The 19,432-nt window shown below is 36.4% G+C and overlaps 1 protein-coding gene across 1 annotated transcript; it reads left to right on the forward strand.

The window, feature by feature from the left end:
* Positions 1-567: 567 nt before the first annotated feature.
* LOC147370552 (UDP-glucuronosyltransferase 2B4-like) lies at positions 568-16,495 on the forward strand. Its single transcript, XM_086407623.1, has 6 exons — positions 568-1,332; positions 2,074-2,222; positions 8,880-9,011; positions 11,550-11,637; positions 12,480-12,699; positions 16,014-16,495. Exons 1-6 carry the CDS (start codon positions 603-605, stop codon positions 16,291-16,293), a joined length of 1,599 nt encoding a protein of 532 aa, XP_086263749.1. The 5' UTR covers positions 568-602; the 3' UTR covers positions 16,294-16,495.
* Positions 16,496-19,432: the final 2,937 nt, after the last annotated feature.

Here is a 19,432-nt window from a genome sequence, read left to right on the forward strand (position 1 = left end):
ATTGAAGACACAAGAGCCTCTCACTTGCTATTGTTTTACACTAGTCATTTTTCTTTGGAGAAGGAAATGGTATCCCACTCCAGTACTCTTGCCTGGAAAATCCCATGGATGGAGGAGCCTGGTAGGCTGCAGTCCATGCAGTCGCGAAGAGTCAGACATGACTGAGCAACTTCACTTTCACTTTTCACTTTCATGCATTAGAGAAGGAAATGGCAACCCACTCTAGTGTTCTTGCCTGGAGAATCCCAGGGATGGGGGAGCCTGGTGGGCTGCCATCTATGGGGTCGCACAGAGTTGGACACGACTGAAGCTACTTAGCAGCAGCAGCAGCAGTCTTTTTTCTTACATTATATAATTGATTTGTGTGTACAAGGTCATTGACTTTTAGCTGGGTGACAGCACTGACAAATCAATGTAAACACTGTGTATAATCTTGAAGTAGTCTACACTTTGCCCTTTGATCTAATTTCCACATCTGCTGACTATTCATGCAATATACTTATTTGAAGCAAAGGAGTTATAATTTAACTTCTGAATGATTTCTTCCAGATATAAACCTGAGCAATAGCAAAAGGATATAGTAGTTGTTTAATCTACTTCATATGAACAAGATGTCTATGAAATGGCTCTTGCTTCTGCAGCTGTTACAGCTCACTTGCTATTTTAGCTCTGGGAGTTGTGGAAAAGTGCTGGTGTGGCCAGTGGAATTTAGTCACTGGATGAATATGAAGACAATTCTGGATGAGCTTGTGATGAGGGGTCATGAGGTGACTGTACTGCAATCTTCAGCTTCCACTCTTATTGATCCCAACAAACCATTGGCTATGAAATTTGAGACTTTCCCTGTATCTTTAACTAAAGATGATTTTCAGACTCTTGCCAAGATTTTGATTGAGACATGGATGCTTGCGGTGAAAGATTTCTTTTGGATCCATCTTTCAACAATACAAAGTCTATTTGATGAATTTTCTGATATTGGTATGAAGATATGTAGTGAAGTTGTTTCAAACAAGAAACTTATGACAAAACTACAGGAATCGAGGTTTGATGTCGTTCTTGCAGATGCTGTTGGACCCTGTGGAGAGCTGCTAGCTGAGATACTTAAAGTACCTTTAGTGTACAGTCTCTACTTCTCACCAGGCTATTTGGTTGAAAAGAGGAGTGCAAGACTTTCATTTCCACCATCCTATGTACCTGTTATGTTGTCTGAATTAAGTGATCACATGACATTCATGGAGAGGGTCAAAAATATGATATATGTACTTTATTTTGACTACTGGTTTCAGCTGTACGATGAGAAGAAGTGGAATCAGTTTTACAGTGAAGTAGTAGGTAAGTCAGGCTTCCCTAATGGCTGAGTGGTAAAGAATCTGCCTGCAAATTCAGGAGGTGTGGGATCGATCCTTGGGTTGAGAAAATCCCCTTTAAAAGGAAATGGCAACACATCCGGGTATTCTTTCCTGGAAAACTCCATGGACAGATGAGTCCATTGGGTTACAAAAGAGTCAGACACGGCTTAGAGACCAAACAACACACAACTAGATAATTCATGTTCTTACTTGGTAAGATTAAATGCTATCTTTCCTTATGCCTTGGAAGGTGAGTTTGTATAAATATAATTTCACAGAAATTAGTCTCAAATAAGTGAAAGAGTGAAATAAAAATATAAAATGACCCATCCGTCTTATAAATATTATGAAAACACTTAAATTATAGGGTAAGGTAGAACCCATTACTAGTTTCAGATACCAGGAAGTCACATACCACAACTTGAAGCACATAGGACTTCTGCAAGTGAATATATATCTAACTCACAAAACTTTTTTTTTAATTTAAAAAAATCACTAGTAATCTCATAAAATGTCTTAATAAATGAAGACATGTACACTGAGAATTATACACATATTATATTATACTATGTTATATTTATATTTATCCAAGAACAGATACATTCAAACATTTTTGACCACATTATCCCAAGCTCCTTTACAAAAATTACCTAAAATATATACACACAGCAATATTCTCATTTGATCCAACATTTGTTGTTTTTGTTTTTTATTTCACTTTCAGGAAGGCCCACTACAATGGCAGAGTCGATGGGGAAAGCCGAAATGTGGCTTATTCGAAACTATTGGGATTTTTCATTTCCTCGCCCACGGCTACCAAATGTTGAATTTGTAGGAGGCCTCCACTGCAAACCTGCCAAGCCCCTGCCTAAGGTCACCTACTCTTCTTTGTTCTTCTTTGTTAACTTTGTGTTTTCAATAGGAATCATGCTGTATTCTTTATTTAAAATGTTTGATTACAGTGAGTCAGATGTGGGAAGCTGGATAAAGTGACCTTCTAGTTAGATACTGATATATGTCTATAGGAACAAAGTATCTGAATTTCATTGTTGTTCCAGAATAAGCTAGAATATGTGGGACACTTTAAGAATATGTCAGTTAAATAACAGCTTCATTATTCAACACATAATGAAGCATAATCAAATATCCACTAAACAATATTTCTAGTTATATTACATTTTATATAAGTAATATATTAGCTACATAATTATATTATAATTGTAATGCTATAGGATAATTATATATGTCATATATTCTAGAAGTGAGTAGTAACATACATTAATGGAGTAGACACAGTTTTTGCTACCTGACACTCTACGTGGAAAGACAGAATACAAACAAGTCATAAAAATTGTGCAGAAGTGTCGCTAGGAGTTGGACACAACTGAGCGACTTCACTTTCACTTTTCACTTTCATGCATTGGAGAAGGAAATGGCACCCCACTCCAGTGTTCTTGCCTGGAGAATCCCAGGAACGGGGGAGCCTGGTAGGCTGCTGTCTATGGGGTTGCACAGAGTCAGACACGACTGAAGCGACTTAGCAGCAGCAGCAGCAGTTATAAAAAGGAAAGAACGGAATGCTAATAATTATCCAGCATGAATCATAGAAGGTGTCTCTGATTCACTGATAATTAAGGTGAAATCAGAAGAATGCTCAAGAATAAACAGAAGGGATGGGGCAGGGGTAGAAGAAGATAGATAAGAAAAGCATGTAGAGTAGTAATGGTAGTTGTGAAGAAGTTTGAGCTTAGTGTAAACAGGAAAAGCCCAAGTAAAGAGACAGATGATGCTGGTGAAGTCAGGTGGAAACAGATAGCAACTTAGAACATCCAGTAGGGGCACTGGGAAAACATTGAAAGGATTAAGAAAGAAAGGTGGAGTCAAATATTGTTTAAACAGGCTTTCCTGGTAGCTCAGCTGGTAAAGAATCCACCTGCAATGCAGGAGACCCCAATTGGATTCCTGGGTGGGGAAGATCCCCTGGAGAAGAGATAGACTACCCACTTCACTATTCTTGCACTTCCTTAGTGGCTCAGACAGTAAAGAATCCACCTGCAATGTGGGAGACCTGGGTTCAATCCCTGGGTTGGGAGGATCCCCTGCAGGAGGGCATGGCAACCCACTCTAGTATACTTGCCTGGAGAATCCCCATGGACAGAGGAGCCTGGTGGGCTACAGTCCATGGGATCGCAAAGAGTTGGATATGACTGAGCAACTAAGCACTATATTATACTATTGCTTAAACAAACAAACAAGTAACATGTAGTCACTGGGTTGGATGTAAAGGGAAAATTGTGGGAGAAAAGGACACTTCTCAGGTAGTTGCTAGAGGTAGGCAACAATGAGTGAAAACTAGACTACAGTGTTCATAGAGATACGACCACACTGTATCTTATAATAGTACCAACCTTATATTGCTGAGAGAAAAAAATTTGTAAGTACATGTGAAACATCCAAAATGCCACTGGCATATACTCAGTGGTCCAGAAGAAATATTAACTGCTGTCATTATTTTTATTTTTTATTATAATATACTATCAATAACCCAATGTGTGCCAGCCACCTTGATGTATTCCTAATCATCAAGATTGTAGTATTCAGCAAACTGCTAGAGATTAGATATCCCATGGAGTGTTTTAAAGGTAAATCATAAAAGTTTACATAAAAATTAATGAAAATAATTTAATAAATTTAATAAAGCTTACTTTTAAATAAAATTTAATTTAACATACTTAATGTAAACTTTTTTAATGTTAGGAATTTTTAAGATTTTGCCAGTCAGATATATAAGATGAAATGCTAAAATCCTTCTGTGAGATTTGAGGCTCTTCTCCTGTGCTTTGGCTAAAATGAACATTCTTCTTCTACAATATAAATGTATGTATTTATAAGGAATACTTAACCACTCTAAATCATATATAATATTTAGTTGGAAAATAACAGATATAATAAGATCACAATTTTCTCTAAGGTTAAAAAAATATAAGCTGGAGTTACAATTTTAAAGATTAGGAAACTTCTTTTTGTGTTCTATAAGGGCTAAACCAACTTTCTAACAGAGGTGAGGTAATATCTCATTGTGATTTTGAAATACGTTTCCCTGATGATTAGTGATATTGAGCATCTTTTCATATACCTGGTGGTGATTTGGAAGCCTTCTTTAGAAAATGTCTATTTTGTTCTTCTGCCCATTCTTTAATTGAAATATGTGGTTAAAACATTTTTTTTTTCCATTTTGTAGATTGTGTTTTCATGTTGTTGATTGTTTCTTCTACTGTGCAGATGCTCTAAGTATAATATAGTACCACTTGTGGATTTTTTCTTTTGTTGTGGGTTTGATGTCATATCAGGAAAAAAAAAATCATTTTTAAGACTGATGCAAAAGAGTTCCAGCCTTACATTTTCCTTTAGGGATGTTATCGTATATAGTCTTATGTTTAAGTCTTTGGAGTTGTTTTAAGTCATTTGGAGTTATTTTTGTGACGGGTGTAAGGCAGGGGTCTCATTTAATTTCTTGTGTATATACTTATCCAATTTTCTCCAAAAAGAAAGAAGTGACTATTCTTTCCACAGGGAGTGTTCTTGTCTCCCTTGTTGAATTGGTTGGCTATATATTCAGGGTTTTAATTCTAAACCCTGTATGCAGTTCCATTGATCTATGTGTCTATTTTGGGGCCAGTACACTATCATTTGAAATGTTGCAGCTTTAGTATAATTTGAAATTGGAAGGTATGATACTTTTGGTAGTGTGAACATTTTAACAATATAGTAACATTATGTTCAACAGTAAAAATTGAAAAATTGATTTTTTCAAAAATTGATTTTTCTCTAAAATCAGAAACAAAAAAAGATATATCAAATATATTTCAGCCTTTTCTACAAGTATATAAATTTGAAAATAAGGATATCTCTGAATGGAGCATTTTAGTAAATCTTATTTCCTTTTATATAAATTTTCATACTTTTGCATATTTTCTTGCCATGAACTTATATTATTTTCACAAAGATATCAGAGTATAAAATGAATCAGTCCACATCAGTGATTAATTTGTACTAATCACTGACAGGATATATTAAAATAATACCAAATCGATGTATCTTTCACAGCATAGATGAAGCAGCTTTGGTTAGCAAGCCAGCATGACAATGCAATGAAGACAAGCAACTTTAAATGTTACTACTGGTCAGGAAAATTTTGCTCCTCTACATTTATTAAACAGGATCATTGAGTAATGTGTAATTATTCTAGTATAGAGTGTACATTTTTTTAATTAGAAAGGATAAAGGACCACAAAACAAAATAATTCAGAAACAATCCAGGCAAATACAGATTCACATGGAGTTTTATATAGTTTGAAGTGAACTACTAAAAAGGTGACCAGATCTCTGCTGCAGAAAGCCCTGGGGCACCTCTCCCACTGTCGGGCAGGTGTTCGCTGGGGACACTAATGTAGGGGACTTTGAGGGTCCTTCACCACAGCTGACATTGTATGTCCTACAGTGACATCAATTATACAGTATAGTTCAGGATGAAGGGTCCCACATGTAAACAAATTCAGCAATATGGTCAGTCAAATAAGCAAATACACAAGTATATCTCTGGGTTATACACAGGACTTACAGGATTATCTCATAGAACTTCCCAAAAATAATACCAGACTCCTCAATGTCAGAGATTAATAATTTAGACAGCTTGGGAAATTATGACAAGTTTTAAGATAAGGATTATACAGCTGAGTGAATGATAGACATAAGTGATTCAAACTGTAAGTTTTTCATAGTGCTAATAGAGAAATGAAATATTAATCACTAATCTAAAATAATTCTCAAAAAATATGTCTGGAATAAATAACTGATTTAGTAGACCTATAATAATAAAGAATTTAAGGTCAGTTGAATCCTGCAGTACAACTTCCTTCTAAGAATTTATGTTAGTAATTAATAATATAATAGTTGAAAAATCTCAATATAATAGTGTTTAACAGTATCTCCTTGCTGCCAATGTATATTGGCCCTATCTCATTTCCTGCTTATAAACAAATATATTTGCAAAAATATACTTCTTTTTCATTGACTATGCCAAAGCCTTTGACTGTGTGGATCACAACAAACTGTGGAAAATTCTTTAAGAGATGGGAATATCAGACCACCTGACCTGCCTCTTGAGAAATCTGTATGCAGGTGAGGAAGTAACAATTAGAACTGGACATGGAACAACAGGCTGGTTCCAAATAGGGAAAAGAGTACATCAAGGCTGTATATTGTCACCCTGCCTATTTAACTTATATGCAGAGTACATCATGAAAAACGCTGGGTTGGATGAAGCACAAGTCAAGATTATTGATATTGGGAGAAATATCAATAACCTCAAATATGCAGATGACATCACCCTTATGGCAGAAAGTGAAGAGGAACTAAAAAGCCTGTTAATGAAAGTGAAAAAGGAGAGTGAAAAGGTTGGCTTAAAGCTCAACATTCAGAAAACTAAGATCATGGCATCTGGTCCTATTACTTCATGGCAAATAGATGGGGAAACAATGGAAACAGTGACAGACTTCACTTTTTTGGACTCCAAAATCACTGCAGATGGTGATTACAGCCATGAAATTAAAAGACACTTACTCCTTGGCAGGAAAGTTATGACCAACCTAGAAAGCATATTCGAAAGCAGAGACATTATTTTGCCAACAATGGTCTGTCAAGTCAAAGCTATAGTTTTTCCAGTAGTCATGTATGGATGTGAGAGTTGGACTGTGAAGAAAGCTGAGTGCCAAAGAATTGATGGTTTTCAACTGTGGTGTTGGAGAAGACTCTTGAGAGCCCCTTGGACTGCAAGGAGATCCAACCAATCCATCCTAAAGGAAATCAGTCCTGAATATTCACTGGAAGGATTGATGCTCAAGCTGAAACTTCAATACTTTGGCCACCTGATGAGGAGAACTGACTCATTTGAAAAGACCCTGATGCTGGAAAAGATTGAAGGCAGGAGGAGAAGAGGATGACAGAGTATGAGATGGTTGAATGACATCACCGACTCAATGGGCATGAGTTTGAGCAAGCTCCGAGAGTTGGTGATGGACTGGGAAGCCTGGCGTGCTGCAGTCCATGAGGTCACAAAGAGTCGGACACAACTGAGCGACTGAACTGAACTCAACATAATAGAAGAAATAGACCTCATATCACCCATTTCTTTCCCAAGGACTTCAGGGATGATTTATGTTGAAAAAACAGCCATTATGGAAAATAGTATGGAGTTTTTCAAAATTTTTAAAATATTTTTTCTTAGTCTGAATATTTATTAGCACAACTAACCAATGTCCAAGACGTGAAGTTAACATATTTAAGGAACATGAGGAGGAAGGAAATCACTCTATAAACTATATAGTATGTGGTAAGAATAATATAAAAACATATCAACACCTATGGCTCAGCAATGTCTCTTTTGTAGGTACATATACAAAAGAATTGATTTTATTACCCCAACGAGCTGTCTGTACATGTCTGTAAAAGCTCAACTCACAAGAGTCAAGGGGCTAGGGCAACCCAAATGTCCAGCAACTAATGAAGAAATAAACAAAATATCATATACACAAGTGATGGAATATTACTCACGTTTAATTTTTTGTGTGTGGAAGGATAGTTATTTATTGATAAACAATGATTATTTCTTTTTTTTTGGTTTCTTTTTTTTTAACTTTACAATATTGTATTGGTTTTGCCATATATTAACATGAATCTGCCACAGGTATACAAGTGTTCCCCATCCTGAGCCCTCCTCCCTCCTCCCTCCCCGTATCATTCCTCTGGGTCGTCCCAGTGCACCAGCCCCAAGCATCTAGTATCGTGCATCGAATCTGGACTGGCGACTCGTTTCATATATGATATTATACATGTTTCAATGCCATTCGCCCACACCAATACAGTATACTAATGCATATATATGGAATTTAGAAAAATGGTAACAACAACCCTGCATACAAGACAGCAAAAGAGACACTGATGTATAGAACAGTCTTTTGGACTCTGTGGGAGAGGGAGAGGGTGGGATGATTTGGGAGGAAGATTATTCACATTTAAAAGGAAATTCTGACAAATGTCACAACATGAAGGAACCTTATGCTAAGTGAAATAAGTCAATCAGAAAAAGATAAATACTGTACAATTCAACTTATAAGAAGTATCCAGACTAATCACATTTGTAGAAACATAGGGTAGAATGAAGCTTGCCAGAGGCTAGAGAATGAGGAATGTGGAGTTTCTTAATGAGCATAGAATTCCGGTTTTGCCAGATGCAAAAGTTCTGGAGATTGGTTACACAGTGGGAACATACTTAATGTTGCTATACTATACACTTAGGAATGATTAACAAAGTAAATTTTATGTCATGTGTATTTTACGACTATTTTTTTTAAAAAACCTCTACCACAGACTATATTTGATTTTCTCTCTTTAGTTTCTGGTAGCAATCCCTTCAATAATGTTTGCTGTGCTCCTTCTCTTTTATGATGGAACAAATTCTGTTTTTCACAGGAAATGGAAGAATTTGTGCAGAGCTCTGGAGAACATGGTATTGTGGTGTTTTCATTGGGGTCAATGGTCAGTAACATATCAGAAGAAAGAGCCAATGTGATTGCATCAGCCCTTGCCCAGATTCCACAGAAGGTACACACAGTCCCTTAACAGTGAGCAACTATTTAATGTCTGTTAAACAATGGCACCCCACTCCAGTACTCTTGCCTGGAAAATGCCATGGATGGAGGAGCCTGGTAGCCTGCAGTCCATGGGGTCAGGAAGAGTCGGACACCACTGAGCAATTTCACTTTCACTTTTCACTTTTCACTTTCATGCATTGGAGAAGGAAATAGCAACCCACTCCAGTATTCTTGTCTGGAGAATCCCCAAGGACGGGGGAGCTTGGTGGGCTGCCATCTATGGGGTTGCACAGAGTCGGACACGACTGAAGCGACTTAGCAGCAGCAAACTCTATAAAAGGTCTGATTTTAGACATTTTCTAACAGAAAGGTAAACTACATGATAATTCCAATTTATCTCTCATATATATATAAACCAAAATATATATAGTAGGTGTTATAGAATTACAAGGAGTGTCTTTCATCCATAATAAATTTAGATTAACATTGTAATTTAAAAAAATAATGATATTAAAGAGACACAATATGAATTTTGGTATTATAATGGTATCTTGGGGCCATAAAAGAAACCGCCAAATTCTGCTTTGTCACTTGTTCCATTTCCTTGAATGATATCTGAGGTACAGTACACATACAGATATTCTCTGGGGTTAAATTTTAACAGAAAATATAGTCACACAATAATTTTAAGCAATATTGATAGAAGTCTGTAGTGCTTCTTGCAGTGTACACTTAGCATGTAATCCTGGTCCTTTTTGTATCCCATAAGTTTTGGAACAAACCTATCAGTGTGTTTTTAGAGTGCTACTCAGAGAAAAGATGGACAAGATTCCCCAAACTGCCATCCCCCAACTGATTTAGAGAAGAGAAACATCTACCTCCCTGGTTGACTGCTGCTGCTGCTGCTAAGTCACTTCAGTCGTGTCCGACTCTGTGCGACCCCATAGACAGCAGCCCACCAGGCTCCCCCGTCCCTGGGATTCTCCAGGCAAGAACACTGGAGTGGGTTGCCATTTCCTTCTCCAATGCATGACTAGGCCCTGCTAAAATCTGAAGCAGGAAGATCAATGTGAAAGAGTGAAGATAGGGTCCTGCCCTTAAGGTGAACTCTGTAAAGGTGAACTCTGTAAAGTCTGGTCCTTAATGAACTCTGCTTCCTGTCATATTCTTCCTCCTGAGTGAAGAGGGAGAAGGGACTATAAGAAGCAGTCAAGCATAAGGAAGACTGGCATGGAAAAGATTCAGCTGCCTTCTTCTTCATAAAATACAGCAGTAACTTTTTTTCTAATATATAAAATACCCCTGCAGTCTTCGGATATTTGTGAACAACTTTTTTAGTTTGCAATAATAATAATAATCTAATAATCTAATCTAATCTAATAATCTATGCTATTTTTTGCTGAGAAACTAAAAATAATTTACACTCATTCACAGAGAAAATAGAAGTTAAACACTAATAAATTATAATCCAGCTTATGAGAATTGCTTGGAATTCCAAAATTGTTCCTTATTTTTGTACTGAATCTAGAGACCACACTAATCAATTCTGTCAATGCTTTGTGCTTCATTGTTGAAGTATTCAGGACCAGTTGAATAAACTTTGATGCCACTATTTTGGAACTTTTTCAATAGTCCTATTGTCCCTCTCAAATTTCCAACTGGCTTTTCTTTTCTAAAGGTAAAACATCCACGTCTAGTAATAGTGGTAATACTTTGGATTCATGTTAAAAAATTCCAGTTGTCATTGCCTTTGCAAGTGCTTAACAGTTTATAACTTAAATGAAGCTATACTTCCTAAGAAGCACTAATTAACTTATTATTAATAAATTATGAATAAGCAAAGGTATTTATTTCTAAGTGGCTGATGCATGCCATTTTCCTCTTTGTAACCAAAATGTGTGAAAGTCAATAAAATAACATTATACTAACAAGTTGATATAACTAAACTCTCTTCTATAATGGTCAAAAAGAAATCAGTGAATATTAAATTTGAAGATGACAGCTAGTATAAAAAGAAGGCAAATAAGTGTGTATGTTACTTGTAATCTGTCACTGTCTTTTTGTTCTTGAAATAAGACCACCTAGAAATTATTTAAGTTTTCATGTTGGGACTGACATCTCAATCGTCTATGCCATTATGTGTATATCAAGTGTAGGTGTTCCTATTCATGTCAGGGTATTGTGCATGGGTTCTAATTCACTTCAGTTGTATCCAGTTCTTTGCAACCCTATGGACCATATCCCACTTGGCCACTCTGTCCATGGAATTCTCCAGGCAAAAATACTGGAGTGGGTTGCCGTGCCCTACTCTAGGGCATCTTCCCAACTTAGAGACTGAACCCACATCACTTATGTCTCCTGCATTGGCAGGTGGGTTCTTTACAAGCAGCACCACCTGGGAAGCCAGTCAATGTATTAACAGTTAATATTACTTAATATGCCCTCATTTCTTACATGTCATATGGAAGACTAGATATATTTTGATCACTTTAGAATTGTAACGTTGAAGTTCAACTCATAGAATAAGATATTACCCTTACCCTAACAGGTTCTATGGAGATATGATGGCAAGAAACCAGACACCTTAGGACCCAATACTCGGCTGTTTAAGTGGATCCCCCAGAATGACCTTCTTGGTAAGACTTGGTAGAAAAAAGTATTGAAAACACGGTAACAGCTGAGCAAAGTGATAGCACTTCAAAAGGAAACAAATGTATAGAGAATTATTGAAACACTTGAAAAATGTATTATTTTATTTTCATTTCCTATGTGAGGGGGAAAAGGGAGAATATATAACAATTGGCCTTTTATTCTACACAGTCACACCCCTTATGGCCAGAATTTTTATTTTGGCTCTAATTTCTACTCACAGTGATCTTTTCAATAACTTCCTTGAATGTTGTTCTGTCTCTGAATTCTTTCCTTATACCTCTCTTTTCCCCTCTGTAGGGGTATGCTAAATGCTACTAAAAATGAGTTCCCTTTTTATTACAGGTGACTCTCCATTTTCTGTTTAAAAGAAAAATCTGCAATCATTTTTATGATGCAATAACACACTTCATGACAAAAGGTTGCTTTTCCTTCCCAGTGCCACTACCATTATCCTTCTTTTCCCCTGTCAGACCAAATGACTCCACTATATCTTTAAGAGAATAATTTCTGGCATGCCCTCCTCTTTTTTTTTGCACTGTGGTTTCTTTTACCCAGAATGTTCTTTCAAGTTGTTCATCTGCCAATCATGGGTTCATCTGTGACGTTCAAGTGACTCAGCACTTCTTTCACAAAGTCTTAATTTACCCCTTCAGCAGACATAGCAGTTTCTTCTCTGAGTTCTGAAAGCAATTTAAAAACACTCTCATATGTGTAATAATCTGTTATCTAAAAAAACACTGCTTCTTTCAGAGCCTTATAAAGCCCACTTCTCATTTTATTCTAAAAGTTATAATTAATCATTTTATTGAAATTCGCTCAATCCTAGGTCATCCAAAAACCAAAGCCTTTATAACTCATGGTGGAAGCAATGGCATTTATGAGGCCATCTACCACGGAATCCCTATGGTGGGCCTTCCTTTGTTTGCTGATCAACCTCATAACATTGTTCATATGACGGCCAAGGGAGCAGCTATCAGATTGGACTTGGAAACAATGTCAACAGAAGATTTGCTCAATGCATTGAAGGAAGTCATTAATAATCCTTTGTGAGTATATGTTTTTTACCTGACATTCTTTCTAGAGAAGTTTTCATCTGAAGGCCAAGGAGGCAGAAATGAGCCTTCACATAAGTATAATGAAGAGTAAGCCTTATTCAATGCTTTGAAAACAATCAACAATAACCTATTGTGAGTGTCTCAATATTTTTTCATGGTTTTCTGGGAAAGGTTTGTCAGTAGTTTAAAGATAGTAGAGAAATTCTAAAAGACTTAATCATTAGAATGAGAAGAATCACTGAAATGGTAATAGAAGGATTAAGAAGCATTGAGAACAAAGGTAAGTAGGGAACCATGTATCATATTAATATGAATACGCATCTGCCCACTTTACTTTCTTTCAGCCTGTGAACTCCTCAAATGTTTTAAACTCTACAAAGATACTTTATTTTCAGTAAACCACTTTGACATAATCAATCTTAAATTCCCATTACATTTAATATTTTCCAAGTTTTCTATGCTAATATTTTGGCTTCATCACTGATAAATGGTAAACACCTAGAATTTTCTAATTACTCATTTTCAACTATGTAAATAATATTTATAAATACAGGTTTATTCTTAGGTTTTCTGATTATGATAATTTTTGTCTAATTTAGAATTATAAATCTAAATGCAGTTGATTTGGAAAGATATGTTGGGATATTCCTTTTTAAAATTTTTTTACACAATTTTTAAAGCCTATTTTCCATTCAAAATTATTACCAAATATTGGTTATGCTCACAGTGTTGTACAACACAACCTTGAGCTTATATTATTTCCAGTAGTTTAGCTTCCTACACCTCTATGCATATATTTCTATTCCTCCAATCTGGTAACCAAAATTGTTCTCTATATCTGCAAGTTTTTAATAATACTTTGCTAACTACAACTTTCTAACTTAATTTCAACTATGTAGATATTGCTTATAAATGTAGATATATCCTGAGTTCTTTAGGTTGTGATTGATTTTGTCTTATTTGGAAGATATGATGGGATATTACTGTCTAAAAGCCAAATTTTCAAAAATGAGAAATATTTGATTTCCAAATCACTTCAGGATATACGTGAATTTCAGTAACACAATTATATTAATATCATAAATGTTATATATATATATGTTTCCCCCTATTGTTTCATAATGACTTTGCAATGAAACATTTTGAGAATGCCAGTAACAGTAGCACAGTGTGTATTTGTGTTTTTATAGCTACTACTGCTAAGTCACTTCAGTCGTGTCCAACTTTGTGTGACCCCAGAGATGGCAGCCCACCAGGCTCCCCTATCCCTAAGATTCTCCAGGAAAGAACACTGGAGTGGGTTGCCATTTCCTTCTCCAGTTTTTATAGCAGTGTTATTTAAATTTAATTTTAGCACAGCTATTGTCCTAAATGAGTAGCATAAAAAGCACATTTTCTTTTTTTTCTTAAGTAATAGATCTTTCATTTGCTGATTCTATATAAACATACATCTCTCTAGTATCTTTATATTTTTTTAATTTTAATAATGTAAAGTTGGTGTCAAAAATGAAGATGATTTCTTAGCTGCTATATACTTAATGTTCATGATATGCTACATATTTTATTTAGAAGCATAGTGTTACTTTACACATATTAAGTAACTTCTTTATTGTAGTCTACTCATAAGATGGTTAGATGCTATCACCGACTGAATGGACACGAGTCTGAGCAAGCTCTGAGAGTTAGTGATGGACAGGGAAGCCTGGCGTGCTGCAGTCCATGGAATAACAAAGAGTCGGACATCACTGAGTGACTGAACTGATTCCTATTGTATCACAAAAATATTTCCTGATTACTGCAATCCTTGCAAACACCAAGTGTTCCCCCTGTGCTTTGACAGAAAAGGGAAAAAAGTTAACTCCATTGTTATCGCTACAGTGCCATGTTATAGCACTTTGTGATTTAGAGTTCATGAACCATATCTCATTATTCTTTCTACTTTCTTGTCTGTTAGCCATCATCTCTAGGTCAGGAAGATCCCCTGAAGAGAATGGCTACTGACCCTAGTATTCTTGCCTAGAGAATTCCATGGACAGATGAGCCTGCCAGGCTACTGTCTATGGGGTTGTAAAGAGTCAGACACAACTGAACACAAACACACACACAGTCCATCATCATTTTAACAGTAGAAACAGTAGTTCAGGCATTGTAACTGCAATGCCTGAAAGTGAAATTTTGAGTCTTCTCCACATTCTAAGAGAATCTTTTTCTAAAAGAACAGGAACCAGAACAATATGAGAAAACATTTTCTGAGAGTATACTAGATTCTAAGAATGTCTCTAAGAATCAATATGATATTCTCAAAATAATCAGATAAGGTACTATTTCTATCCATTTTATACAAAAATGAAAACCTGTGGACTCTATTGTGATTGGGCCCTCCATTTATAAAATAAAAATTTTAAAGATAAAAATGTTTTAAAAAATTAATAAAATTAAGTTTTAAAAAAACTAAGGGACAGAAAGAATAAAAAATGGCCAGCAAGTATCAGAGTCAAAAATCAAACCAAGTCAATCCACTTCCACATTTTCAACCACTACTTCACTAATGTAAGATCAATCCTTTCTGGACTTGTCTCTCAATCTCATCATAGATTTACTTGCTATATCTGGATTATGACTGCATTTTAAAACATGTTTATCAGGTCAATTAACAATTCTTTACTAGATAATTCAAACTTTGAACAAACAAATTATGAATTTTTTTTTTCGCTTTGGAACAACTCATGCCATTCTTTAGACTACACAGTCTTTTCCCTCTCATTTTCTTTCTTTTCTTTTTAGCTCAAAATCCTAAGAATTTAAGAAATCCTAGCTCATAAGCTGGGCTTCCCTTGTAGCTCAGATGGAAAAGAATCCACCTGCAATGCAGGAGATCCTGGTTCAATTCCTGGGTCGGGAAGATCCTGGCAAAAAGATAGGATAATCCAGTATTCTCAGGCTTCCTTGGTAGCTTGAATAGTAAAGAATCTGCCTGCAATGCAGGAGATCTGGATTCAATCACTGGGTTGGGAAGGTCCCCTGGAGGAGGGCATGTCAACCCACTCCAATATTCCTACCTGGAGTATCACCATGGACAGAGTAGCCTAGCTTGGCTACAGTCCATGGTGTGGTAAAGAGTCAGACATGACTGACTGATTAAACACAGCACAGCCCATAAGCTAAGATCTCAGTAATCACCTTGGAAGAAAAGTAGCTACTTTTCTTCCACTTTGTGTTGCACTCTTTGTTACCATTTGCAAGAAAATTTCATTTATTTATCTATTATAGCTCATTATACAAAGTAATCACTGATTTTCCTTCAGCTACAAAGAGAATATCATGAAGTTATCAGCCATTCAACATGATCAGCCTATGAAACCCTTGGACCGAGCGATCTTCTGGATTGAATTTGTCATGCGGCACAAAGGAGCCAAGCACCTGCGGCCAGCCTCCCACAACCTCACCTGGTTCCAGTACCACTCTCTGGATGTGATTGGGTTTCTGCTGGCCTGTGTGACAACTGTTGTATTTGTCATTACAAAGTGTTGTCTGTTTTGTTGCCGGAAGTTTGCTAGCATAGGAAAGAAGGGGAAAAGAGACTAGCTGTTTCTGAGATGTCTAGCAAATTTGCCAAATAAGTAGAACTCCTCATATTTATTACAGTAGGATGAATTATGATAAACTTCTACTCCTCTTGTGACAAAATATAAATTTTACTTTCAAGGGATTTTCTATCTGACAAAAATATGTCTTGCCAAGAAAAAACACTGAGGAAAAATTAAATAAAAATAAAACTATATGCATACATATTGAAATTTAATTTTTTAATTCAAAAGTTAATCTAAAAAGAAATGATTGTGTTTAACTATTTTTCACATGCTCTTTGTAAAAACAACAACAAGAAGTCTACTCACAGCATCTGTGTCATTTTCTAGATATTCAGAATTTTTAACTTCATTTTGATGTCAAATTTTATAGGTTTTCCTTGTTATTGAAATTGTTCAATAATTGGAATTCTGAAAAAAGATTCATCCATTTATTCTATTTGTGAGACCACTATCCGGTCTTCATTTCTACTGTTCATGCAGCCTCAGCATCACCTCCTACCTAGATCCATGGCAAGACATTTCCGTTCATCCAGTTTAGCTTATTTCCCAGAAGAGTGTTTGTAAAATTAGAAATATAGCAACTGCTACCTGCTTCCTATTATAAAATTGAAATATTTGTGAAAATCTTTAATTTCATGACTTAATTCTCTTTTTCTAATCCACCTTTTAGTCACCTATTATTTTCCCTCCCATATTCAACTTTTAATAATGGATGTAAGTTCTCAACTGTATATTAAAAAAATATATATAACCTGGACTCTACAGGGACTTAGAGAATTTTCATTCTCTCAGAATGTACCTGAATTTATCTACAGATCTTATCTATATCTATATACATATCTAAGTCTGTATATACTCTTACAAAACTGGAAACAGCATTACTTAACTACTTGCAGATACAATGTGATAACCAATGGGTTAGTTGACCATCAGATCAGATCAGATTAGTCGCTCAGTTGTGTCCGACTCTTTGCAACTCCATGAATCACAGCACTCCAGGCCTCCCTGTCCATCACCAACTCCCGGAGTTCACTCAGACTCATGTCCATCGAGTCAGTGATGCCATCCAGCCATCTCATCCTCTGGCATCCCCTTCTCCTCCTGCCCCCAATCCCTCCCAGCATCAGAGTCTTTTCCAATGAGTCAACTCTTCGCATGAGGTGGCCAAAGTACTGGAGTTTCAGCTTTAGCATCATTCCTTCCAAAGAAATCCCAGGGCTGATCTCCTTCAGAATGGACTGGTTGGACCTCCTTGCAGTCCAAGGGACTCTCAAGAGTCTTCTCCAACACCACAGTTCAAAAGCATCAATTCTTTGGTGCTCAGCCTTCTTCACAGTCCAACTCTCATATCCATACATGACCACAGGAAAAACCATAGCCTTAGCCTTGTTGACCATAGATTGAATTAATTACTATTGCATTATAATGCATTTTGAACCACACTTTTGATTAGCATTTATCATTATTGTTTCTTTCTTCAAGCAGCCTCATTCCTTGCCATAGCACTTATATGTAAAATTCAATTCTTTATCATGACAGAAAATAACATAGATATCTTGTTTTTAAACCTGAGTCCACTATGACTGACATAATCAGCAACAATGAGCACAGTACAAAAATTACAGAAATTTTAAGAAAAATTGGTGAATCAAATGAAAGCAATCTGAAGCCACACTCATGAAAACTGCACACCAGGAAAGCAGTTTATGATCGAACTGGTCCAGGTAAAGAAATGAGTATTTTAGTCAAGAGGACCACAGTCCACACTGTATAACATTCATCAACCTAAGACAACCAGTAATGCTGAATAAGCTGAAGTTGAAAGGTTCTATGAAGACGTACAAGACCTTTTAGAACTAACACCCAAAAAAGATGTCCTTTTCATTAAAGGGGACTGAAATGCAAAAGTAGGAGGTCAAGAAACATCTGGAGTAACAGGCAAATTTGGCCTTGGAATGTGGAATGAAGTAGGACAAAACTAATAGAGTTTTGCCAAGAAAACGCACTGGTCATAACAAAAACCCTCTTCCAACAACACGAGAGAAGACTCTATAGATGGACATCACCAGATGGTCAACACCAAAATCAGATTGATTATATTCTTTGCAGCCAAAGATGGAGAAGTTCTATACAGTCAGCAAAAACAAGACCAGGAGCTGACTGTGGCTCAGACCATGAACTCCTTATTGCCAAACTCAGACTTAAATTGAAGAAAGCAGGGAAAACCACGAGACCATTCAGGTATGATCTAAATCAAATCCCTTATGATTATACAGTAGAAGTGAGAAATAGATTTAAGGGCCTAGATCTGATAGATAGAGTGCCTGATGAACTATGGAATGAGGGTCGTGACATTGTACAGGAGACAGGGATCAAGACCATTCCCATGGGGAAAAAAAAAAATGCAAAAAGGCAAAATGGCTGTCTGGGAAGGCCTTACAAATAGCTGTGAAAAGAAGAGAAGTGAAAAGCAAAGGAGAAAAGGAAAGATATAAACATCTGAATGCAAAGTTCCAAAGAATAGCAAAAAGAGATAAGAAAGCCTTCTTCAGCGATCAATGCAAAGAAATAGAGGAAAACAACAGAATGGGAAAGACTAGGGATCTCTTCAAGAAAATCAGAGATACCAAAGTAACATTTCATATGAAGATGAGCTCGATAAAGGACGGAAATAGTATGGACCTAACAGAAGCAGAAGATATTAAGACGAGATAGCAACAATACACAGAAGAACTGTACAAAAAAGATCTTCACGACCCAGATAATCACGATGGTGTGACCACTCACCTAGAGCCAGACATCCTGGAATGTGAAGTAAAGTGGGCCTTAGAAAGCATCACTATGAGCAAAGCTAGTGGAGGTGATGGAATTCCAGTTGAGCTATTCCAAATCCTGAAAGATGATGATGTGAAAGTGCTGCACTCAATATGCCAGTTTGGAAAACTCAGCAGTGGCCACAGGACTGGAAAAGGTCAGTTTTCTTCCAATCCCAAAGAAAGGCAATGCCAAAGAATGCTCAAACTACCGCACAATTGCACTCATCTCACACACTAGTAAGGTAATGCTCAAAATTCTCCAAGCCAGGCTTCAGCAATATGTGAACTGTGAACGTCCTGATGTTCAAGCCGGTTTTA

Source organism: Bos grunniens, chromosome 6 (assembly GCF_055505025.1).
Source record: "Bos grunniens cultivar Pamir isolate PY7600 chromosome 6, Bosgru_T2T1.0, whole genome shotgun sequence".
Lineage (NCBI taxonomy): Eukaryota > Metazoa > Chordata > Mammalia > Artiodactyla > Bovidae > Bos > Bos grunniens.